This window comes from Monodon monoceros, unplaced genomic scaffold (genome assembly GCF_005190385.1).
Source record: "Monodon monoceros isolate NGI ecotype Baffin Bay Population unplaced genomic scaffold, NGI_Narwhal_1 Super_Scaffold_2, whole genome shotgun sequence".
Lineage (NCBI taxonomy): Eukaryota > Metazoa > Chordata > Mammalia > Artiodactyla > Monodontidae > Monodon > Monodon monoceros.
Window position 1 is genome coordinate 82,037,565 of NW_021703776.1, and position 26,808 is coordinate 82,064,372.

General features: G+C 37.5%; 1 protein-coding gene across 4 annotated transcripts in view; it reads right to left on the bottom strand.

The window, feature by feature from the left end:
• The window catches only part of TNPO3 (transportin 3), a 113,419-nt gene that overhangs the window by 24,985 nt on the left and 61,626 nt on the right, over nucleotides 1-26,808 (bottom strand). For all 4 annotated transcript variants that reach the window (XM_029234044.1, XM_029234047.1, XM_029234046.1 and 1 more), the window contains 11 exons: nucleotides 26,415-26,571; nucleotides 16,651-16,794; nucleotides 14,013-14,188; nucleotides 13,345-13,483; nucleotides 11,751-11,897; nucleotides 9,570-9,677; nucleotides 7,785-7,876; nucleotides 5,490-5,629; nucleotides 3,007-3,198; nucleotides 1,219-1,310; nucleotides 255-331 (listed from right to left, as the gene is read on the bottom strand). In XM_029234044.1, coding sequence (XP_029089877.1) covers nucleotides 255-331; nucleotides 1,219-1,310; nucleotides 3,007-3,198; nucleotides 5,490-5,629; nucleotides 7,785-7,876; nucleotides 9,570-9,677; nucleotides 11,751-11,897; nucleotides 13,345-13,483; nucleotides 14,013-14,188; nucleotides 16,651-16,794; nucleotides 26,415-26,571 — 1,464 coding nt within the window. The remainder of the gene's footprint in view (nucleotides 1-254; nucleotides 332-1,218; nucleotides 1,311-3,006; nucleotides 3,199-5,489; nucleotides 5,630-7,784; nucleotides 7,877-9,569; nucleotides 9,678-11,750; nucleotides 11,898-13,344; nucleotides 13,484-14,012; nucleotides 14,189-16,650; nucleotides 16,795-26,414; nucleotides 26,572-26,808) is intronic.

Below are 26,808 nucleotides of genomic sequence, written 5' to 3' on the forward strand. Positions count from 1 at the left end.
AAAGTTTGAGAATCACTGATCTAGAGACCTAGAGAATTAATTACATTTTAAAGGGTCTTTTGACAAAGGTCTACCAAAAATAAATTCTTAGAATTTGCCTTTGCAATTGTAATAGGACTAAATTAGTCTCCTGATAGAGGGAGTTTATAGGAGGTACTCAGAAGTTGGAGGAAAAAACACTTCCTTACTTCAATACATAATGGTCTCACTTGAGCTTTTAACCCAGGGCAGGAACCTGGCATCTCTCTTCTTACCTAAATATCACTGCAAGGCGATCTAAGAACACAGTGGGATCTGAGGATATGCCGTTGCTGGGCTCCTGAGACAACAGCTGAAGAGACAGATATTAACACCCAGTCATTACACATACAAACGTACAGCAAACACTGCAATATATACCCTTGTACATCAACCTCTGTCTCAATCTCTGATTATTTCCTTATAACAGATTCCTGAAAGTTACTCAAAATGGTAAAAACTTTTAAATTCATATTAGCAAATTATTTTCCTCCATCTTCCTGCATCCTGGCCAGGAATGCATATTAACTTTTACTATATGATCATTGTGGAGTAGAAAACAGTATCATTTAATTTTTTCCCATTTACTTTTACAATGATTAGGATATTATAGACATTATACATTATAATATAGATTATATGTATTATACTATATAATATATATTTATATTATACTTTTATAATATAAAGCTTCAAAATTATTATAGCTTTATAATATATTTTAAGAGGTAAGGCAAGTTGCTACCTCTTACTCTTCTTTCCTAAAATTTCTTAGATACTTCTACCAGCATATTATTAGAGATAAACTTTAGAGTCACTTCGTCAAGTTCTCCTAAAAATCCCACTGGTATGGTCATTGCTATGGTACCATAAAAGTAATTTGAGAAGAGCTGACGTTTTTACAACACTCTTCAAGGAAACATGGTAGGTTATGGTTTTGGTTGTTAACTTGAATGGTGTTTTTCCCACTGTCATCTTGTAAATGGTATTTCTGATACAGTGAAAATCTACTGATTTTGGAATACTTATTTCATATATATAGCTACTTTGATAAACTTATAAATTTTAATAACTTCTCAGTTCATTCTCTTGGCTTTTCTGGTTAGATAAAAGACCACCTGCAAATAAAAAATTTTGTCTTTTCCTTTCTAACATGTAAACATATTATATTTGTTTCACCCCTTACTTAACTGGACTCACCTTTTTCAATGCCATAACCTGAACAGAACATAGTTCACTAAGACATTCAGTAATCTTATCCAAAGGTAATCTGGCTAGGACAAGCGCTGTCCCTGAAAGACAAAAGATGATACAAATGAAGAAAATAAAAGCTGAACTGAGGTAATTCATTGGTCTACATCATATGGCTAACAGAAAAGGCTGACTGGTTCCATTCTTTCAAAAAGATCAGCACTGTTTTTAAATTATAATAGTTTGTTATTTATGGTTGGGTTTTTCTTTATTTGGCTTAGAAGACCATACTGACTTTCACATTGACATTTACAACTGAAGTTAATATTAAACTATTTCTCCTCAGCAGCCTATTGGTTTAAAGATGTTTAAATACATAGATAGCCCCACTTCCAATTCTTCAAAGATTTAAATGAGTGCTTTGAACAGAAAAGTAATAGTTAAGTTTGCCTTTCTTTCATTTTTAAATAGTTCCAAAAATCTCCCCTCTGCCCTTTTCCCCGAAATAAACAGTAATAAATCCATAAACCTTCACATTTGAATAAAAAACTGAATGATTTTTCTTGACAGTCTATAAACCATGGACGAATTAGATTTTTTATTTAAAACTGGGGGAAAAAATCTGACAAATACAATTTTCTCCTTTTAATTCATCCCTATAGAAAAGAATGTTACTAAAAAGTTTTCTATATCTAGAAGATACCACTGATATAACTGGGATGCCACATTCTAAGTTAGACGTCACATTAGCATCAAGGTTAAATTTCACTAGAAAATGACAAGATGGCAGCAATACCCACTGGCAGTAGTTAAGAAAAATCTGACCTGATTTAATGCCAGAAAATGCGGCAAAAGAAGATTGAAACGAAAAGAAAACCTGTCCTGAAAATGCACAGTTACATTGGCTGGTAGGGAACCTGATCATAGAAGTGAGAAAGAACAGTTCGTTGACATTTAACAGGCATCCAATCTGGACAAAGCTGTCTGCCACTCACAGAGACTTAAAAGATGCTGCACAGGCTGTATTACCCAATCTTTTATTTGATATACCCCAATAAGAGATTCCTCAATCTTTTATTTGATATACTAGCTTTAAGGATTTCACTACCTCACAGAACACCCCAATTTGTTTTCAGAAAGTATGGTTACAAAGCATTTTCTTTCTAGGAACCAGTAAACTGTCAACAATCAATTCCTCATAAAATAAATCTGTTCCCTCTTTTCTAAGATAATCTTTCAAATATTTAAAAATAGCCACTGTGATAAAGTCTCCTCTAAGTCTTTTCCCCTAGCATAATATCTCTAGTTCTTCCATTACTCTGAGTTTCATCACCACCCTGGCTGTTTGCCTTTTGATCAGTGTAAACTGATCAGTAATGGTTAAAGACCATTAAGCGACCAGAGCCCTTGACTTCTAGTTATAGGACTGAGCCAGGCACACTACCTTTAAATTTCCACTTACTTCTGTGGTATAGCAATGCTTATTTGGTCTCCATTTTTATTCTTTCCCCCAACTCAAAAAGGAACTATGTTTAGTTCCAATGTGTTGTCTCCACCCAAAATCTAGGTTCGTGCTATAAATACTGTAAGCACTTTGTATTAGTTATATAGCCTTAAAATATTCTAAGAATGCATGTACACATAATCAACACCCTCCCCTCTGAGTGACCTTCCCCATAACTGCAACTGAACTGAGTTGCTGCAACTGAGTAACTGCAACTGAAAAGTGGGATACAACTGATATAACCCCTAGAAGTGGCTTAGAGACTGTTCCTTCTTAATATCTTAAGTAAGTACCTTTTAGCAAGCCCACAGCAGCCTCTGGAGACAACATGAAGGAATCAAGGGAACGGGCAATCTCTAGGAGTCCATGAAAGTGCTGAGCCATGTGGTCTCGGCAGACAGAGCAAATGTTATGAATGGCTTTGGCTGCAGCAGAAGCCAGAGGTTTTTCACACAGTCCTTTCATCAAATAGCCCAACACAGGGTCTAAGGAGAAAATCCATACGTAAAGATTACATTATTTGAAACTCAAGGAAAATTTCTATTTGTTAGAACAAAGGTTTTACATTCCCTTTTTAAGCAAAAGAAACATTTTTAAAAAATGAAATGTGGGGCTTCCCTGGTGGCGCAGTGGTTGAGAGTCCGCCTGCCGATGCAGGGGACACAGGTTCGTGCCCCGGTCCGGGAAGATCCCACATGCCGCGGAGTGGCTGGGCCCGTGAGCCATGGCCGCTGAGCCTGTGCGTCCGGAGCCTGTGCTCCGCAACGGGAGAGGCCACAACAGTGAGAGGCCCACGTACCGCACAAAAAACAAACAAACAAAAAAGAAATGTGTTTAAACTCCAATGTTTTTACATATAAAAATGGGGCTGATCTCACTGACAAATGGTGTCAGAGAGAGTCCTATCTATTTATCTTCCATTTCTTTCCTTGTGGAAATCAACTGTTGCTTGTTGCTAGGGCTTCGCAGAGCACGGTTTGAAAACCACTGATTCAGTCTGAAACCACTGGTGGATATAACCATCAAGTATTAATAGGGTAATGTAAGAAAGACGATAAAGCTCAGAGAGTACCATTATACTCAGAGATTAGTCACTTTGTTTAAAAAAAAGCAGTCTACATTAATCAGGACAATGACAGTTATCTAAAGCTGACACTTTTATACTTGCTTCTTTATAATTATAAAAGGCCCCCAAACCACACAGATGGATCTTTAGCACTTCTAAAAGAATTAATTCATTATGTTTTACTTTCTGCCAAATGTAAGTGTTCTAAGAAAAGGGATTACAAAGGCGAATTCCTATAAAGCAAATCCTAGTTATCCTTTACCTTGCTTCATAAAAATCAGAATGTTTTTCTATGAAGAAACCCTAAGAAAAATCATACATGGTTAAAGAGCACTTTATGTGTACTACAGAGTAACCGCATACCAAACCTTATAAAAGAAGTAATCTCTGAAAGCCCATTTAAAAGTTATCTCCATTTCTAGTCTAATGACAAAAACAATGCACCAACCCAGCATGAACCTGCTCCCTTCCACACACACACAAAAAAAGGCCTGTTTAGCATGGGAATCAGAACTAGAATCTAAAACCTAGCCCACGCAACTCTAACACTATAGGCTTCAATGATTCTCAAATTAAATATTTGTGTTTTTGACTATTCTAGAGTAAGTATGAACACTCAGCAATTTGTCTTCTAATTGAGGCACAAATTTGAATAAGATACTACAGGTGGTACTGAATATGTCAACAAACAGATAAACCCACTTAGTTTCTTTGTGGAAAAAGTGTTCAGAAAAGAAAGCCAAATTTTGAGACAGATAATGGAAGTGAAGAGATTTAAGAATTAGAAAATAGGTATTTTGAAAAAATTTTTAAATGGTATGTTGAACTTGAAAGTGGCTCAGCTATGATGTAATAAGCCTATCTATCTTATATGCTCTATATACAGAAATAAGAAAATAGGAACACACATCTCTTTTTAAGTAAGAGTTTCAGTCAATAAAAAAAGATCATGTGTAAAATAAAATCAAGTCGAAAGGTGGTAATAAAGATAAGTACAGCACAACTTAATGATATTCACGAATTTGAGAATTCTTAAAATTCTCAGAATATATCAGTCTTGAACATCAGGTGGGCTTAATATATATTAACCTACATAAATTATTTAGTCTCTCTGTATTTCAGTTTCCTCATCTGCAAAATGAGGGGATTAGAAGAAATTATTTCTAAATTTACTTTCAATTCTAAAGTTATTTTATATGATCTTTAGTTATTTTTTCAAGTCAGTAAAAGCAGCCAGAGGTTATATAACTCAACACTCTTCATTGTAGTTTGTACTTACTTAGTTTCAATAATAATTCTTAGTTTTTAAATGGAGCATGTATTTAACACTGAAATAACACCCCCCCCGCCACTGCCTTTGTTTTAGCCTATTAGCAGCTTCTAGTTTAGAACTACAGGACAGTCTGATTAGCTCAAGCCTATGCCAAAGCCTAACAAAGACAGAAATAGTTATGCTGAAGCACAGTACTAGTAGCAAACTGTTTCCCTATGTAGAGATCTAATCTTTCAAAGGACCTTTCTCCAAAGTCTGATCAGATTATAAAATGTTGTATCAACTAAGCGATAACGCATATATTTAGTCTCAGTGTCTAGAAACATTCAACCTATCAATAAAAGAGAAAGTAGGAAAACAAAAGCAAAAGTAAGAGAGAGAAAGAAAGAAAGCAGAAAAATCAAAAGCAGCAGCTGCAGAGGAGTGTTCACACATACCAAGGAACTGAGGATTTCGATCAACCACTTCGCTCATCTCTCCAACCAATTCAATGCTGGTGTATCGCACAGCTGTATGTACGGTCTCTGGGAGACGGACAACTCCTTCTAGGACCTCCACAAGTGTTGGATTGTTCTCCCTGAGTTTAGAAGGCAAGTACTCAGAGTTACCAATTTCAGAGGTTAGGTTCTGGCTAAAAAACAGGCTGCAATGACACAAATCATTGCTAAAGGGTTTCTTTCTAAATAAATAACCATTTGGATAAAAGTGCTTAACATCTGGTATGAAAGTTTTTTAACCCTCAAAAAGGAGGAAAAGACAGAAATGGAAGATATCATTGTTTCAGTTGAGAAGCATACTACTGCTCCTTAATCTTCTCAATGTCAGTGAAGTGTCTAAAGACACATCCTGCTATCAAATAAGGCTCTTCAAATTGGAGAGGCAGGCAATTATTGTGGATCAATGTCTTCTTTTAATGAATCCATTTTATTTATTCCTATATCTGCAGCACCTAGAACAGTGCCTGGCACACAGTGGGCACTCAATAAATACTGCTGAATGGCTAAATGAATGAATAAATAATTCTAGACCACTCGCTATTAGTTGTTATTCTCCAAAAGATTTCTTATAGCTGGATAATGGATACTTTAAGAACAGGTAAGCATGGGTGGGCCAGCTCACTAATTACAGAAACAAGAACACGAGCTGTAGGAATAAAGGTGCCCTGACTTACAACATGAGGGAAAATTAAAGTTATCCAAATACTTTCCACAGCTCCATGAATTAACTTTTTCCCTTTCCTTCTCTTTTTTTCACTCTTTTATTTGCGGTACGCGGGCCTCTCACTGCTGTGGCCTCTCCCGTTGCGGACCACAGGCTCCGGACGCGCAGGCTCAGCGGCCATGGCTCACGGGCCTAGCCGCTCCGCGGCATGTGGGATCTTCCCGGACCGGGGCACGAACCCGTGTGCCCTGCATCGGCAGGCGGACTCTCAACCACTGCGCCACCAGGGAAGCCCTGGCTGAAGTTCTTTAAGCAGAGTGGAGGATGCCCCCAAAGTGGTAGAACGTAATCCAGAAATGAAAGATGTTTAAAATGCAAATAAATCCTGGATTAGTGCAAGAGCACTCCTTGCTGATACACTAAGTCTATTAAGTCCTTCATACACTAAAAAAAATTGTAATCATGCAGTTGGCTTGAAATGTGGATAAACAAAAAGCAAAATAAAATCTTCTCTCATTTATACTTTATGCTTCCTACGGGCACTAAGCTAATTATTGAGACTCTCTTCCCATCCTTTCTCATACCAACACAAATCAGTTAGATTATTAGTGTAAATAATCTTCAGACTGTTACTGAAGTTTCCAAAAGATACCAAATGGGTTTAAAAGCAAATAGTATGATATGTGATTCAGGACCAGAACTCCTCAATAGAGAAAAACAAACCTACTCTATCTCCTTAAATGTTTACTGGATTAGAAACAACATAAGATTTCATTGACTAGACCCTGTAAGACAGCTAAGAAAGAAGCACTGTATATTTTATGAATACATGCCTTAACCATCTCTCCAACCAAGGCCATGGACAGAGAGCTCAACTGCAGACATCTGATTACAATACAGGAAAACTTGACAGATACTAGCATTGATTTATAAACTCACAGAACAAAGTAAATTCTGTTTTTAAGGATTCATGTTGAAATAATAAATAGAGCTTCTATGCTAAGCAATTAGAAATCAAACTCTAATAATTTAAAATTTTCCAATGACGAAAACAAAAATAATAATTGCCCTTTAGAGTTTGCTATTCTTTTAGGTGAAATGGTACCCATGCCTGGCCTCTCTGAAACTTACAAATGACTCTCCAAGACAGGAAAAAAGGAGAACAATATAATTAAATATTTGTAAGGATAACTCACCCAAGGTCACAAAAGCAGGTGAGAGCCAAATTAGTGCCTATTCAAATGCTTTTAAGGAAGTGCCAACAATTTAACAGTCTAGCAAAGTTTTGATTATACCAACTTGCACAAAGGAGCCTAGGTTGGGAAGATAAATCAGCATTCTTTTCCTAGCATCAAGAACAAAATAATTTTAACTCTAGGAAATGTGTTTAAAACATGGATATCAACAATGCATGCTACTCTGGACTAGACTCTAGAAGTCAGAAGACTAGACAGCATTATAGAAGTAAGAAGTTCTAAGAATTTCCAAACATATCCCATACGAAAAAAATGTTGTAATTTTCCTTCCTCTGATATTAAGAGTTCCCAGCGAAAGACTTATTAGACACTCACGGATCAACACTCTTTGCTATAGCAGCCATGATAAAGAGAACCGCTTCTGTCACCTCCCAGGGTGGGTTGCCTTCTTTCAGAGTAGAATATAACTAGAGAAGAAGAGGTGGATTATGGATCCATTAAAAGGAAAACAGAATAGAATTCCAAAACAAACAAAACAAAAAACTCTATTAGTTAAAATAAATCTAGCCCCTTGCTTCTAAATTTATCTCTCAGAGCCAGGGAAAAATAGTATCTTCACTTTTCAAATCTTCACTAACTCTAAGTAATACTAGTTTAATATCTGAAACAAACCCATTTAGGGCCCCAAGAGTATATCAAGGTTATCGTCTGCTCCCACAAAACGAGTATTATGGAGAAAACAAAACATATTACACAAGTGTCTTTTCCTGGTCCTGATGATAACTCATAAATACATAAACACACTTAAAAATGAGATATAATGTAAAACCTCGGCATATGCATTGGCTTTACATTTCTATTATTTTAACTACTTGTCTGCATCAACACTAGTAGCATAGATTAAATTCCTAAAAAGTAGCTGTTCTGAAGCACCCATCACAATACCATGTCCAAGCAAGGGGAGATAGGGAGAGACCAAGCAGAATACTCAGAGATGTCCAGAAACTTCCCAGGGTGTATCCATCAGTGGGATGTGACTGGGTGTTAGTCTAAATAAGATTTCTGTAGTCATATAACACACTGCTAGTTAAGATAAAATTAAACAATTCTCTTGTACGACTTCACAGAACCTTTAAATATACTATTTAAGTCATTTTCCAGTTTTAATTGACAGAACTGTTTTTTCTGGCAAAGAACATCTCATGAGACTGGTGTCCCACAGTACACATCTTGGACAAGACTAATAATTTATGTAAATTTGTAAACTGAGGTCTGGAGAAGAACAAGTAACTTGTTCAAAGCCGCAGAGCCAGTGAGAGAAGAGTTGAAATCTGAGCACAGGTCATCTGCCTATGATCTGGGGATCTCACTAAATCTGCTAAGAATCCCCAACCCTTTCTAGTTAGATCAAGAAACATACCTTGTTTAATATAAAGAAATATAGTTATAATTTTATTAACACTTTCTAGATCAGATGATGCCCCAAAATACACAAAATACCCATCCCCCCAAATTAGGTTAGTTCAGTATTGCTGACAAAGCATTAAAACTAGTATTTCAGGATTCAGAGCATGATCCAGCAACATGAAAACCACCTGACATTATGCTAATGTTAAGTGATGTGGAATGGTGGTGACTGCAACCTTATGATGTAAAATGTTACTCACTGATTGTCAGGAAAACCACAGGACTATGATTCTTCTACTCTAGTATAGTCACCTCTGGGATGAAACTGCAAAGGAATCTAACCATAAATGTGAACAAAGGAAATGCCAAATAACTAAGAGTTGCCAGGAGTTGATACATAATTATTAAAGCAGAAAAACTTGTCTATTTTCCTGGCTAGGTTCAAATTCCCTATAAGTATCTTGGGGGCTTTAAGGTTTATCCATGATCTTCCATTTCAACTGAACAAGTGGAACAACTCTCACTAGCAAGATTATAGTATAAACGATAACTGAACTGTTCACTGAAATTGGCTTGTAAGATACTAAACAAACATAGCTACTATATGCCAGGCAGTGTGCTAGGCACCTGCATATCTACTGTCCCATTTAGCCATCAAGATTGAAGAAAAAGATGGAACACTTAGAGAAGACATAGAAGTTAACACAATTAAAGTGATTGGTAAAACTGCTAAGAATCTCCAAATGGGCTTACCTGAGCAAAACACTCCATAGACCCAATCAAGAAAATCAAGTCCTTCACCAGGTCTGACACCCTCATCCGAAACTCCCCAAAGTCATCAGTCTCCTCAGGAACCCCCTCCTGAAATTTCAAATCAGATAACATTTGTTTTAAACTAAGGCTTTCATTTACTTTACAAAATCAAGAATAAAAAAGCCGTTAAGCAGTCCAGTCCCAATGAACAAAAAGATGAATCGCCTAAATCACAAAGACATTTTACTATAGAGGGTATTCCAAACTTTTAGGTGTGTCAAGTCAATACAACCTATCCTCTGCCTTGACTATTAGAAACGCTTCTCTTTTTTTGTGTGTCCCAGCTACATCTTGCCTGCTGTTGGAAAAATCTGGAGTGGTGGGGGTGGGAAGTGACCTAGAAGAGGTGGTAACTTAAGAGTTTATTAGCCTATCTAGATAAGGCCTAGCTTTTTATTACTGAATAAGCCTCTGAAGCTTTACGATTCAAGATCTACCAAAAATCAACCATTATCACAAGAACTAGACACAGAATAGAATATTAGACTTCAAAAAGAATTTTATATAGGTGGACAGATACATAATAAGACAGGTATAATAAAATATTAATGGTAGAATTTAGGTAGTAGGTATACAGATATTTACTATAACATCATTTTCCCTTTGCTGTATATTTGAAATTTTTCATTAAAAAATACAGAGATCATTTACATTTCATGCTTAAGTTTTTCTTATTCCAACACCCTCCTGTGAGTAAACTAAGGCTTACCAATTGTGAGATGGTTATGGGCACCTATAAGAATCTTGGACCATGGGTATCTGGGAAAAGCCCTTAGTATTACTGACAATTGCTGATTTAGTTCAACCTCCTTGCTTTAAGATGAAAAAATTAAAGTCAAGGAATGAGGAGGAAACAATGGCTGTCTCAGATGAGATAATGAATTATAAAGCACTATACACCTACAAGTGTAAGGAATTACCTGCCAGGGAAATGGTGTCACAGAACTAGCAAAGGGAAGAAACGGATCAAGCAAGCAGAGCCATTTAAACCAGAGCAGCCCGGCTTTTATTTACTTATCAGGCTTCCAAGCAATATGTAGTTGAAGATAAGATTCCTCAGTTTTAAAAAACAAGTAGTGAAAACCACTAAACTAAATCATCACTAAGGTTCTGTGGAAATACAAAATACCATAACTCAAATAACAACATTAACATTAAAATGAATAGACAGTTTTCATGTCAGATTTAATAGTAAGCAATAGGAAAAAAAACCCACTTCAAGTTATAGGTTGAAGGACAGGGATATTAAACCAACCAACCAAAAGAATGAAATAAATGCTACAAAATTTGAAGTGACTAAGCAAAGAATGAGATTGAAGAGTTTTCCAATGGACTGTTTTATAATATTTCTAGTGTATTTTATTCTAAGCAAATAGATTATATTTTATTTTAACTTATAAAATTAGTATAAGTAATATAAAGAAAAATGTGCACATATGTGTTGGGGGGGAATCATAAGTTATTTTCCACATCCTCACACAAATATTTCACCTTTGTGTTAGTTTTAATCCAACCACATATTTTATGCTATTAAAAATACATATTATAAAATCTGACATTTTTTCATTTAGCATACCAACTATTGCTATCTCAAGTTATTATTTTTAACTGCTGTATTATGATCCATCAGAATGCTACATAATAATATACGTAACTCTTTAATATTCTTTTTTTTTGGGGGGGGTGAGGGGGACCATGCCACACAGCTTGCGGGATCTTAGTTTCCTGATCAGGGACTGAACCTGGGCCGCCAGCGGTGAAAACACCAAGTCCTAACCACTGCACCACCAGGGAATTTCTTCTTCTAATACTCTTGTACGTGGGTTTACCATTTTTTTACTTTTATAGATAATGCTTTGTACATAAAATAGCAATTTTTTTCTTCTGCAGAATTATTTAAGGTGAATTCCCAGAAGAATTACTGGCTCAGCAGGATTGAGTTCTTTTTACATAGACCTAGCACTCTTCATTATACTGGTACTGACTTCTTCAGTGTAAGCTAGAGTGACAGAAAACCCACAGATTCCATTAGCTTTATTCTCTATCTTTTCAGTTCCTTTTCAAGCTAGCATTGAAAACAAGAGGAAATCAAGACTTGATTAAGTAGAGAAGAAAACTTACATGGTCTGGTTCCAGCTGGCAGTGGCGAGCCAAGGCATGAAGCAGCCTTTGAATGTAAGCTTTGAAGATGCCATGAATAACTTCATCATTAGTTTTGTATAAATGCTCCCCTAGTCGGTACCAAAAGTTAAAGGAAATTTCTACTACCTATCAAATTAAAAGAAAGAGAAAAGATGGTTTATTTGAATAAGAAAAGAAGGCAGTTTTATTATTACTAGGGCCAATAGGAAAGAAACACTTTAAAACAATATGAGTGGAACCAGTTAAGAAGCCACCTTTTTTCTAGCAGATTTATTATTATCCTCCCAAATTATCTTTCCATGTTAGGCCCAAAACTCCATTTAGGATGACTGGCTTTACATTCTCTGTCTAGCCCTGGGATAACTTCTCCAACAGTATATTGGATTCTGAATTTAGAGAAACAGGTACAGAAATGGAAGTCTCTTTAAAAGTATTTTTTCCTAAATTCTGAAATTATTTCATTTTATTTTTGAGATTAAAACACTTCTCACCAGATAAACCATCTACAAATACCTGTACAAACCACAGCTCATCTTACATATGGCACTGTTCAGAGGAATGATAATTATTAGGTAGTACAATACTTCTGCCCAAAAATGTTTTAAGTTTCAACAAAATCTAGATATCCTCATGAGATTATGTCAAACAAATACGCATTATCTTTTATATGATCAAAGAAAAAGGATTGAGACTCACAGGACTACTGAGCCCCTCCCTAAGAGGGGCCCTACCATCCTTTCCCATCAATGATCCAAAATGGAGCCATTTAAATAGAGCTAATCCAGCTTGGGAGTTTTCTCTCACTTCTTATACTATTAAGAGGAGATAAAGCTTCTTGAATAAGAGGAGTTTTTTTTGTTTGTTTGTTTTTAATCTAGCAAACTTAAAAGAGGCAGCATGTCTTAGAAATTTTGGGATGAAGAAGACTCTTTAAATCCTTTCAACGCCATTCTCATTTTCATCCATAATTTGGAGAAAACTTTTGTATGTTAAAACTTGTGGAGGTACAGTTAAGATTTGGTATGTTTTCTTTAGCTATAAAGCTCTAAAGAGTAACTGACGCTAGAGAGGGGGCCTCAGTGGAAAAGTAATAGGCTTTTTTTCTAACAGGTTCCTATACCAGTCGGCCCAGCTAACCAAGTAGGAAAATAGAAAGGAATCAAAGCTGAAGCCCAAATATATATTTTTAAAAAAATTCAAAACAGAGGAAACTCCCCATCACATTAATTAAAAATAAAACTATAATTTCGGGCTTCCCTGGTGGCGCGGTGGTTGCGAGTCCGCCTGCCAATGCAGGGGACGTGGGTTCGTGCCCCGGTCCGGGAAGATCCCACATGCCGCGGAGTGGCTGGGCCCATGAGCCATGGCCGCTGAGCCTGCACGTCCGGAGCCTGTGCTCTGCAACGGGAGAGGCCGCGGCAGTGAGAGGCCCGCGTACCGCAAAAAAAACAAAAACAAAAACAAAAAACTATAATTTCCCACAAATAAAAAGCTGGACAGGAGAAAATGGAATGCAGATAATATGTGACATACAACTTGGAAAATAATGGCATTAGCATAGAATAAACACTACCTCATATTGAGGATGTCCTGCACAGATAAGAAGCAGTTCTAGAGTTCGTAGGTCCCCAAGGCCTTGGCCTGGAGTACAAACAATTTTTTCAAGAAAAGTTTCACACAGTTCAGTGAAAATACGGCAGTAATTCAGAACTCTGTAAATGAAAGAGGAATGAGAACATCAAGTCAGAAACCTGGATATTATGCGTACATACTCACAGACACAGTTAATCAAATAAATAAAAGCAATCCTCAGCCTAAGGGACATGTAGTGATTATTTGATATGTTGTATCATAATTTCCATAACAAACATCTTTCCTTAAATCACATACTTTTATACATACAAGCAAGTGACTCATAAGTCAGTTAAAATTCTCAATTATTAAAACATCTGAATAAAATTCCCATCAAATCACACTTGATACTTCAAAGGTCATCCCTAATTCTTAGAGCCTTACCCTTTTAAGTGCAAAAACTTACTACTCTCCATGATCACAACCTCTCCCTCTGCATTTGATTTGCCACTCTTGGTTCAGATGAGAATAGCAGAGCATCTTGAGGATGCAATGTATATATTTACACAGAGTCACGAAGAATCACAAAGGACAGATAAATAATAAAAGGTGACTTAAAAGAACACCAGACTGTATATGAATCCAGTACTGCCTTTAACAATTACTCACTTGTCTAAATCTTCACGTGCCACAGCCATATGATAGGCAGTCTCCAATGTCAGGACTCCTTGAAAAAGTTGCATGGCTAATGGCAAGTTGGTTTCCACATTCTCAATGGCGTACAGAGCTGAGCATACGCAGTCTGAAGCAGCTTCATGTAGGTTCGATGAGGTCTTATCCTGTTGCTAGGAGGTAGCAGGAGTAGGGAAGTAAGAAGTTTGATCATTAAGCTGTAATCCAAGTAACAGGAAACCAATTATAGCCTGTTTCTGAACATGTACTTTAAATACATAACAGCCTAATAGTCATGGCCTTCAATGAGACAACATCCATCAATCTTCCTTATATGCCAAGCAAATCAGCCTTTTTGTACCTCAATCATGGTCATATGACTTCTAAAATTCATATTTTCTTCCATACCAGTCCCTCCAAATGGAATTCCATGTGTTCCCTGCCCTATTTTGGTCTATGGAAATTTTCTCCATCTTTTTTTCTGATATTCAGGTACTATCTAAAATGAAAGGGTCCAACAAGTATCAACACATCATTGTGCTATTTCAGAATACTAAGGTTAAACAGATTTTTAAAGCTTCTGGGGAGGAGAGGAGAAGGTAACTTAGAAAGGAGCAAAAATCAGTTTATCCACCTTCTCATTAGCAATGATGCCTGCCAGTATATAAGAAAGCAAGGTCTTAGAAATTTTGAAGAAAAAGAATAGTGAACCTAGAACTCTATACCTAGCTAAATCATTGATTAAGAATGAAATAAAAACATTTCTCAGGAATGCATGCAAAAACTCAATATTTATTTCTCACATATCCTTCTGAGGAAGGTATTTGAGGTAGGTCAAAAAAAATGGTTAAACCAATCCAGAAGCAGAGTAAAGAGAAGTCCCAGGATGACAGCTGGGGAGCAGATCAAAAGAGCAACTGATACAAATTAGAGAATATTAGAAGGTTCAAGGAGGGAGGCCTCCAGGGTTTCTATTCAGGACAGTACAGTTGAGAGGTTGGATAAATTTAGCGAAGGCATATTGGTCTTCTGTGAATAATAAAAAAAACAAGTACATTTAGAATCTCTGCGGGGGGGGGGGGGGGGGGGGGGGGGGGGCAGGGGGAGCTATAAAAGCAGGGCTGGGAAAGCACAAAGACACAAATTATTCATTAGGTTATTCTTAGATTGAGTGGCAGTGAATTAAAAAATATTCACTGTAGTAACTATGTTTCAAAAGTTAAATGTTCAAATTTATTCTTTTGTATATATCAAGTATTATTTTAAAAATATTTTTTAAAAAAGAACTATAGGGGAAAAGTTATATAATAAGGTCGTGGTCCAAGCATAAAGCAAACTAAAATATTTAGTTTTATGTGGCATGACTTCGAACCACTGAAAAAAATGTAAGAACGAGAATACATTTGACCCTGACTCTAGAAACACTCTTAAGTAACAGAGGACCTAACAATGGATCAGTAGAGAAGACAATATAACCCTAGCACACTACTTAGCTTGTTCCTTACCCCAATCTCAGTTCCCAAGACTCACCACTGTTTTAAGTTTGAAGTGTGTTCTACACTGTCCTCCATTCATACGTAAACTTATTTACACACTTTTTAAACAAAAGTGGGACCTGAATTTTTTAATACTGACTACTCTTCACACAACTTGGTGAGATGAGAATCAAAATTACCATTATTGAGGTATGGCATCAATAGACATGGAGACAAAGACAATGATTAGCAAAACAATTATTAGCATCCTAAGCTTCCTGAATTTTAGCTTCTGATCCAAGAATGACAGCAGAAATACACGAACAACATTACAATACCAAAAATGTCTCCTTGAAGATGTGTTTTCCTTTTCTTTCTTTAATTCACAGTGATATCAATCTAGTATCATGCTAAATCTTCTAAATTATAGTGCACCAGCACACAACCAGTATGGAAACACAGAGTTTCCATACTAATATGTGTTCATGGAAGGAAAACCATCAGGGAGAAAGAGACAAAGTCACACCACCTCCAAAGACCTGTTTAACATTTGTGCTTGAGGTATTGCTGTTTCTTGTTCTAAAAACTAGTCTTATTCTAAGCACTCATTTACTCTTTGTCTACCAAGACAGAGGAATGTATTACTAGGCAATGTTACTTTTAAAGTTTAAGGAACAAATGCACAAGTATATAGAAATACATTACTTCAGATCTCAAAAACCCAAAATTCATCCTATACATACCCTGATGTTTAAGTAAACTACCTCAATTACAAAGATAATATTTTGATTTGTAATTGTCTCAAACACCCAATGGCCATTATTAGAAACACACAACTTAATACTTTTAAAATAAGAAAAAGAGACCAATGGTTTTTTTGTTACTTGAATTTTAATATGTAAATCATTGTTCTATACATAATCTACATATAAGACTGCTTTCCTCTTAAACCTAACTACATTTTATTCTGAGCACTAAAACTAATATCTTAATTTGGTACTTGGCAACAAGGAAGGGACAGTGTTGCTTTCTTACCATACACTTTCCACTCACTCCACAAAACTCTGAAAACACTCTTATATCCCAGAAGGGCAGTTACCCTAAGTGACTATGTGCCAGAAACAAACAAAAACCATTTCATAAACAAAGCCATTACTTACCAAAACCTCAAAAAGGAGTGCTAGTAACTTATTGTTAGCCATGAAGTTACTGTCCAAAACTCCTAAGTTAAACCAACTTCCCAAACAGCGAAAGACCTTCATAAGCATTTTCTCATCTGTTCCTGCTTTTTCTACACAAGTCATCTGAAAAGAAGAAAAAAAAAAAGTTACAACAAATAATGTCAATCTTTATATTTAAATATTATTACAATCACCTTATAGGTGTAATGATGAGGATAACAATAACAGCTAACAGTTCAAAGTGCTTTTTAATTGCCAGACACTGTCTCATCACTCTTTTTTTTTTTTAATAAATTAATTTTATTTATTTATTTTTGGCTGCGTTGGGTCTTCGTTGCTGTGCGCTGGCTTTCTCTAGTTGTGGCGAGCGGGATCTACTCTTCATTGCGGTGCACAGGCTTCTCATTGCAGTGGCTTTTCTTGTTGCGGAGCACAGGCTCTAGGCGTGCGGGCTTCACTAGTTGTGGCACGCGGGCTCAGCAGTTGTGGCTCACGGCTCTAGAGCGCAGGCTCATCAGTTGTGGCACACGGGCTTAGTTGCTCCATGGCATATGGGATCTTCCCAGACCAGGGCTCAAATCCGTGTCCCCTGCACTGGCAGGTGGATCCTTAACCACTGCGCCACCAGGGAAGCCCTGTCTCATCACTCTTAATTCACTTAATCCCCACTAAAACTGTATAGGTATGTACTATTATTATCTCCACTTTCTCAACTGGGAAGCTGAGGTACAGAGAGGTTATAGACTGGTTCAAAGATAGATATGTTTCAGAAACAATTATCAGTATATTTCTTAGATCCAACTTCTGCATTAATGTAATCTTATCAACAGAATTGTCTTTAAAGTAATACTCATCATCTCAGCCATGAAAAAGAATGAAATTTGTCATGTGAAACAACCACGGATGGACCTGGAGAGGGTATTATGCTTAGTGAAATAGGAAAGAAAAATATTGTATGTTATCACTTATATGTGGAGTCTAAAAAATGAAACAAACAAATGAATATAACAAAACAAACAGACTCATAGATACAGAGAACAAAGTAGTGGTTACCAGTGGGGAGAGGGGAAGAGGAGAAGGGGGAAGATAGGGGTAGGGGATTAAGAGGTACAAACTACTATGTATAAAACAAATATGCAATAAGCATATATCATACAGCACAGGGAATATAGCCAATATTTTACAATAACTTTAAATGGAGTATAATCTATAAAAATCCTGAATCACTATGTTGTACACTTGAAACTAATATTGTAAATCAATTATATCTCAATAAAAATTAATAAAATAAATAACACATCTATACACTCGATTTTATAGAGTAGAAATAAGCTAGTTGTACTATTGTATATTGCTTCATGAAAAGCTGGTATTTCAGCTTCAGCACTGGAATACTCTAGCAAATATACCATCCACAGAAAGTGATATTACTATAAATATGATAGTTTATAAAAGATAAAATGAAAAGTCAGACTAAAACTCACCATTGTTTCTCTTTGTAAACTGTTTTTGTGATGTATACTTTTCCCAAAGTAAGATAGGGACTTCTCTGGTGGTGCAGTGGTTGAGAATCTGCCTGCCAATGCAGGGGATATGGGGTTTGATCCCTGGTCCAGGAAGATCCCACATGTTGCAGAGCAACTAAGCCCATCCACCACAACTACTGAGCCTGCACTCTAGAGCCTGAGAGCCACAACTGCTGAGCCCGTGTGCCACAACTACTGAAGCCCGTGTGCCTAGAGCCCGTGCTCTGCAACAAGGGAAGCCACCGCAAGGAGAAACCCACGCACCTCAACAAAGAGTAGCCCCCGCTCGCTGCAACTAGAGAAAGCCTGTGCACAGCAATGAAGACCCAACACAGCCATAAATAAATAAATAAATAAATTTTTTTAAAAAAAAGAATGTTTAAAAATAACTTTTGCAGGCAATGGATTAGAAATATCATAACTGCCATGGCATTTAGAATGCATGGGGGGGTGGTAGTGGTATGTAATCCCATAATGATCTAAATGCTGACAATTATACTTCCAAGTAGCCATGTTCCCCCTATGTTTGCAGTATCAGGCAATAATAATTACATACTTATTAATTAGTGTGAATTACACTGAACTGAAATGAAGAAAAAAGAAAAGATTCAAGTAAGTGCATGGCAACCACATACCCACATCCACACCAACAAACACACACACCTAAATCTTTGAAGCTCTTGCTATAAACTCATGACACAATCCCTTGGCCTTTATGCTTCCTGAATGACATTTCAATTTTAATAAGGTGTGATGTTTATAAATGGAAGGACTTGATTATACATTCTAACTACTGACTCAAATTTGAGACAGAATTTTGGAAAAACCCTACATCTAAAACTAGCTGCTCTGAAGAGAAGAAATTCTATTAATTAAATCAAACACTCACCACAAAGCTTCAGAACTAAGAGATGCCTTCAGTTTCTCTTTGAGAACTGTATTATTAAAGACTCTTGTCTCTTACTAAAGTTAAGACCTCAAAAGCTAAAAGATATAATACCAGAAGAGCTCACCAGTAAAAACAGAGCAGAGGTAAAACATAATAGATCTTGAATTAACGAAATGGAGAATAAATGGAGAAAAATATTAGAGGCCAGGCTCAGTTTAAGAGCAAGAAGAATAATATTTTAAAAAATTATAAAGTTCAATACCATGTTTAGGAATAAGTCCATTCGAATAGACCACAAAAGTATAATACTAACAAGAAAATAAGATAGAATAAAACCATTAAAGAGAATGTGGGGGAACTGAATGAAAATGTTCTAAGAAGCTTTTGGTATCTATTACAGCCAAATACCTATTTTTCTTGGTAACTGTGGACTAATTTCATGCTCTAGGTTCTATAACATGACAAGCTACATGACAGAATTATAGACCTTATTAAGTACCAAAAGGATATATTTTTTAGATTTCATGATGATAAATCAAGCTAACACCTGTTGCCAGTTGTGATAAAGTGCTAAGTCAAGTCCAAGTGGCTAACCGCACTTGCCCATCGTGGCAGTAATGATGACTGTAAGGACTACAGTGGCCACTGAATTTTTTTTAGTTCATTTGAGTGCTTACAAAAAATGACAAGCTCGGGTCGGTTAACCCAACTTAAGTCACAGTCTGAGAACTAGACAGCTTCCACAGCAGCTCCAAATAAAGCTCTTATTTTTTGTAGCTGCAGGGCTAATACTGCTGGAACTCATATACAAAATTTAATTGTGTGGCTTGCTGAATTACAAACAGCAGTTGAATTTATAAGTCTCACCAAGTTTCTCATGTGAAAGTTCTGAAATTGACTGGTAAAGAATGGACTTCTGATGCATGGAATGGAGACATCTGGTTGGATCCTAATGAAACTGATAATCCTGAAACTCCAAGTCACTCTGAGTCTACCTTACCAATAAAAGTGGCCTGCCTTCCAGTGTCTGAGACTAGCCTTCCTCAGCTTGAAAGCCCTGTAATAACCCCATCTGAGACAGATGCTTTGAAAGAGGATGCCCAATCTCTTCAATACCTACCACAACCAACCCTTGTACCAATCATAACTAGGGTCAAATCTCACAAGGTTCTAGGGGAACAGGTACATGCAGGAGGAAATAACTTATACAGCAAGAGAACTGTAAAACTTTGCTTATATGTGTCTGAAGAAAGCTGGGAAACATGCAGTAATGTATTCTAAAGGTGTTAGACCAAGGAAGGCTGAAATATAACACTAGATTGAGCCAAACTCATTGATACAAGTGTATTTCCTTGAGATTCTGGATTTAATGAGTATATGGAGCCTCTGGGAAGTACCAATAGTTATATCGTAGGGCAAATACCTAGGATTTTGGAACAAATCTATGCTCTCTTCTGCAGGTAACTATTTTCCTTTTGAGAAGCAGCTTCTGATTTGCTACTGGGCCTTGGTAGGCCTATCCATAGGACACCAATCTCATCAACACCTGAGATTCCCATCATGAACTAAGTATTGTCTGAACTACCTAGCCATAAGGTTGGGCATGCATAGCAGCAATCTGTCATCAAATGGAAATGATATAAGGAGACTGAGTACGGGAAGGTTTGGAAGCTACAAAAACGTTGCATGAGTAGGTGGCTCAGATTGCTTTGACACCATCTCTTCTTGCATTGATTCATTCCCTTCAATCCATGCCTGTGGCCTCCTGGGGTGTTCCTTACAAACCAGATAACTGAAGAAGAAAAAAATTCAAGCCTGGATTACAGATGGCTCTGCATAATATGCTGGTACCACCTGAAGGTAGACAGCTGCAGCATTACAGGCCCACTCAGGGGCTTTAGTGAAGGCCAGTGCTGAAGGAAAACCCTCCTAGTGAGCATATCTTCAAGCAATACACATGGCTGTCCACCACGTCTGGAGTGAGAGATGACCAGAAATATGGATCTCCACTTATTCATGGACATTTGTCAATCATTTGGATGGATAATCAGGGATTTGGTAGAAACAGGATTGGAAGATTGGGGACAAGGAAGTCTGAGGAAGACGTATATGAATGATATATTTTTTGAATTTATTTTTTTACACAGCAGGTTTTTATTAGGTATCCATTTTATACATACTATTGTATACATGTCAATCCCAATCTCCCAATTCATCCCACCACCCCCACCCCCACCCGCCACTTTCCCCGCTTGGTGTCCATACGTTTGTTCTCTACATCCGTGTCTCTATTTCTGCCCTGCAAACCGGTTCATCTGTACCATTCTTCTAGGTTCCACATATATGCGTTATGAATGATATTTAAATGGGCACAGCCTGTGACAATATATCTGTCCTATGTGAATACCCACCAAAGGGCATCCACTATAAAGGAATCTCCCAATGATAGATGGACCAAATGACAAACTATGATGTCAGCCTTCTTCCCTAGCCACCCAGTGCTTGCTCGATGGGCTCATAAACAAAGGAGCCATAGTAGCAGGGATAGAGGCTAAACATGGAGTTAACATGGATTTCCACCTACCAAGGCTTAACTGGTAAACACTACTGATGAGTGTCAAACCTATCAACAGCAGAGACCAACACTGAGTCCCCAGTGGCACCACTCCCCATGGGAACCACGTTCATTGATTATACTGGACTCCCATCATGGAGGAAGCAGAGATTTGTCTAGAGGATTAGACCCATATTCTGGATATAGAGTTGTCTTCTCTGCTTGTAATGTTTCTGTCAGCACTATCATTCATGGACTCACAGAATACCACATGCAACCATCATGGTATCATAGCTAATCAAGAAACTCATATCAGAGTAAAGGAAGTACAGCAACTTTGAGCTCTACTGGTTTGGAGATCTTGGTCCCAAAGAAGGAATACTTCTATCAAGAAACACAAAAATAATTCCAGTGAATTGGAACATAAGACTACCACCTGGACAATTTGGGCTTCTTATGCCACTGAACCAACAGGAACTTTACAGGCTGGAGTGACAGATCCCAATTACCAAGGAAAAACTGTGTTGCTTCTATATAATCAAAGCAAGGAGCTCTAGGTCTGTAACCCAGAGGATTTTCTAGGGAGACTCTTAGTACTTCCATGCCCAAAAAGTTAATGGAAAACTACAGAAGCAACAATCCACAAAGGCAGGATGATGCTCAGACTCTTGGGGAATGAAGGCTTGGGTCACTTCACAGAGTAAAGAACCCCAAGCAGCTGAGCTTTTGGCTAGGGCAGGTGTCTTAGTCCATTCAGGCTGCTATTAACAGAATAACACAGAATAGGTGGCCTATAAACAATAGAAATCTTTCTCACAGTTCTGAAGACTGGAAGACCAAGATCAAGGTACCAGTGTGTGGTGAGGACCTGCTTCTTGGTTCACAAACAACTGTCTTTTTACTGTGTCTTCACATGGCATAAAGGAGAAGGGAGTTCTCTGGGGCCTCTTTTATATGGGCACTAATCCCATTCATGACAGCTCCACTGTCATGACCTAATCACCTCCCAAAGGCCACATCTCCAATACCATCACCTTGGGGACTTGTTTTCAACATATGAATTTCCTGGGGCAGAGGGTTGGACACACAAATATTCAGCCTATAGCAGCAGAGAAAAAATAAAATGAGTTGTGGAAGAAGAAAGCCATCGATACCAATTATAGCCTTGTTAATCAATATATATGTGAGGGCCGTATTAGCTCTGCATATTTCCTATTTGCTTGTTACACCACTGTACTGGAGTTTAAATGTATGTAAAAGAGTACATATGGAGGGCTTCCCTGGTGGCGCAGTGGTTAAGAATCCGCCTCCCAGTGCAGGGGGACACGGGTTTGAGCTCTGGTCTGGGAAGATCCCACGTGCCGTGGAGCAACTAAGCCTGTGCACCACAACTACTGAGCCCACGTGCCACAACTACTGAAGCCCGTGCTCCTAGAGCCCGTGCTCCACAACAAGAGAAGCCACTGCAATGAGAGGCCCACACACCACAACGAAGAGTAGCCCCCACTCGCTGCAACTAAAGAAAGCCCGCGTGCAGCAACGAAGACCCAACGCAGCCAAAAGCAAATAAATTAATAATAAATAAATTAAAAAAAAAAAAAAAGAATGTGCAGCTTCTTCAGCCCCAGACTCCTAGCTCCTCTGGTGCCAGCTCTTGCAGTACACTGGCCAGCAGTTTCTCCAGCAGCGCCCTCCCTCACCCCCAACAGTTTTATAGCAAAGTGCTTCTGGCTCCTAAGAAATGTGCAACTTCTTCTCCAGCACCAGATTCAGTGCACTTAAATTCTCCAGTGCCTACAGCACACAGTAGCCAGCAGCTTCCCCCTGGCACTCCCACGCCCAGGTGATTTTGTGGCAGAATGCCTCTGGTGAGACACCTTCCCTAACAACTTTCTTGGGCTTCCTGGAAAGCAGATTTCCAGCAAGCTTGAAAGGACAGATTTTCAGCGGCATGCAGCACCACGATGACTTCTTTACCATAGCTATACCATCACCAACAGGGTCTGAATCTCAGTCCTGGGAGTGGGGTGAACTCTTCCTTCCTTGGAAACTCTATCTCAGCCTTGGCGTTAATGACTGCACCTTGTATCTGTTTTATTTCTATATTCTTTAGAGCTCTCTTTACCTCTTACTAGACAAGCCCTCATTACTATAGATGCCTGTTATAGTTAAACATTCTTTATATTAAAAAGCCCCAACAGGGCTTCCCTGGTGGTGCAGTGGTTGAGAGTCCGCCTGCCAATGCAGGGGACACGGGTTCGTGCCCTGGTCTGGGAAGATCCCACATGCTGCGGAGCGGCTGGGCCTGTGAGCCATAGCCGCTGAGCCTGCGCGTCCGGAGCCTGTGCTCCATAACGGGAGAGGCCACAACAGTGAGAGGCCCGCATACCGCAAAAAAAAAAAAAAAATAGCCCCAACAAATTACTAAGTGGTTTCTCTCTCCTGACTGGACCCAAACTGATACTAAAAGGAACTAAGGATTCTAGATCTGGGGCATGAAAGTAACTAGATGAATACTAGTTATCTTTTTCTGTTAGGAAGTAAAGAAGTGCTCCAGTAGCCAAAGTTACAACATTTAAAGCATCAGAAGAATAACTTAAGTGGACACCCTGAATCAATGAAAATCCATGGGTCCATAATACAGCATAAAGAGAAAGCCAGGGGAAAAAGTAACATTTAAGGCATCTTTAAAACAAAATCCTTATACTGAAAACAGGAAATTTAAAAGTTAAGATTCATCCTGCCTTTCTAGTGGGTACTCAGAAGAATGCTAATGTATATGTAGAAGGAAAGACAGAGTTAGCAAAACATTATTTTGCAAACCACAATGAAATTATTAAGGCAAGGATTATAAACTAGAATTTAACATTTGTACAAACTGCATTATATTACAAGGGGGGAAACAAACTTTATAAATGAAAGTATCAGACTACCATCATCCTAATCCAGTCAATCCTAGCATCACTAACAGAAGGTCAACCAAAAAGTATAACTTGTGATAAACTGCAGCATGAAGTATCTAACATGTTTTCTGGCCAAAAATGTTTAACCTTTTAAAATTAATCCATCAAGCCTTTCCGTCTTTCTTACCAGGGTTCTGGGAAAGAATTAAGTCCTGCAGAAAATGATCTGAGTGTCTATTTTCTCAGTCATCCTATGGATGGTATACAGGAGAAAATTCATTACAAACAATGGGTGCCTTAGGGCATTTGAGGCTTAATTCTCTTGAGGAATTCCTACAGAGTAGGGCTGCTTTAGATATAACTTCCAATTAGAGGAATTACAGAGAATAGAAAAACAAACTAAATGAAACAAAGACAAGGCAACAGAAAATCCAGGAGGTAAGAAGATGCTTTATAAAACTAGTCCAATCTCTTCAACAAATCAGTGTCATTTTGAAAAAGAAGGAGAAGAGGGACTGTGATTAAGTCATAATAATTTGATACAAGGTATGGTTCTAGACTGGATACTGATTTGGAAAAATGCTGTAAACGCTATTTTAGGACCAACTCAGGAAATGTGAATATGGTTTAGGTATTTATTAAATGATATAAAAACTTACTGAAATAGAAAGATGAAGCTGGATGACTGGAAAAGCAGGCTGCAGAAGGGTAGGTAGAGCATATTTTCATTTGGATTTTCAAAATCTGTATATATGTTCACAGAGGATATGTGCTAAAGGATTAATAAATAGTGTGATCCCATGTGGTTTGAATGTAATTTGCTTATGTACATTTTCTAATTTTCTATTATACTATTTCTTTAAAATAAATGGTTAATTGAAAAATACATTTAACTTAAAAAAGTTTCCAATGAATTTCTAACACCAAACTGAACACAATTTTAAACAAAATTTTGTTTTTTCAAATAAAAAGTTCTATGATGCTGAAGTACTGAAACACATTCCTGAAAAATAATCTATTATAAACCACACTGTTGAGAAAACTGAGCTGGACAATAAAGACCTAAAAATGAGATGTGAGCTAGATAATCAATTTAATACCATCTAGTAGTTCAGAAATCAGCAAAATTTTTCTATAAAGGACCAGACAGTAAATATTTTAGGCTTTGCAGACCATATGGCCTCTGTGAAAAGTACTCAATTCTGCCGTTTTAGCCCAAAATTATGGACACAGACAACATGTAACTGAATGGGCATGACTGTGTTCTAATAAAACTTTATTTACAAAAATAGGTGACCAGCCCATGGACCATAAATTTACCCACCCTGGTCTAGGGCATTAAAATTTCCACCTAATCAAAAAGTAACTCTTTTTTAAAGGATGGTGTAGTATTAGCTAATCTATAATGGTGATATGGCTCAAAGGTCAAGTAAAGTCCTGTACCACCACCCTATCAAAAAATCTCAATTCATCCCTTAGAGAGGATCCTTTGCTTAAGTAAATTTATACACACTTCCCTTAGCACAGTCCTTGATCAAGAGCCTACAGTCAGTGGCATGAAGAAGCAGAAGAGCAAGGGACATGTAATCAGAAGACCTGAGTTCAAACTCTGAATTAGCAGTAGTGTCACTCAAAGCCTGTTTCTCATTCATAAAATGCAGAGAACGCCACCCTCAAAGCATTACTTAGAAGCTCAAAAAGTACAGCTTCTGAAAGTACTTTTTAACTGTAAAGTATTATATAAATGTCACCGTATTATCATTGTCAAATTTTGCTAAGAAAGCTATTTCACAATAGTGCAATTGAATTACTAAATAACCACCAAGGCTTTTTGCCCCTAGGCAGCAACTCAGTATTTCAAACATACTCACCAATAGAGATACCACTGTACTAGAATAGAAGGCCAAATCTTCTATAATTTCTGTGCGCCGGTTAGCTCCAATTCGTAAGGAACGACTATGCACTTCTTCAGGTAACACTGTAAGGATCTCCAGCAGAAAAGGCAGAGAAGTTACATCATTGCTATATCTAGGAAAGAAAAGAGAAGAGATATAAGTTATTCAGAATGTGCACCACACTCACAATCACAGCCCCACACAATCACATAAGATAACAACAGCCATCCGAACAACCACAACAACAAAAGTAGAATTCTCACTACTGTTAAAGGGGAGAAAAATAGATATACTTTTTTGGAAAGATATCTAGAAATCAAAATTTCAACTTACATAATAATCTTTGACCCAGCAATTCCACTTCCAGAAA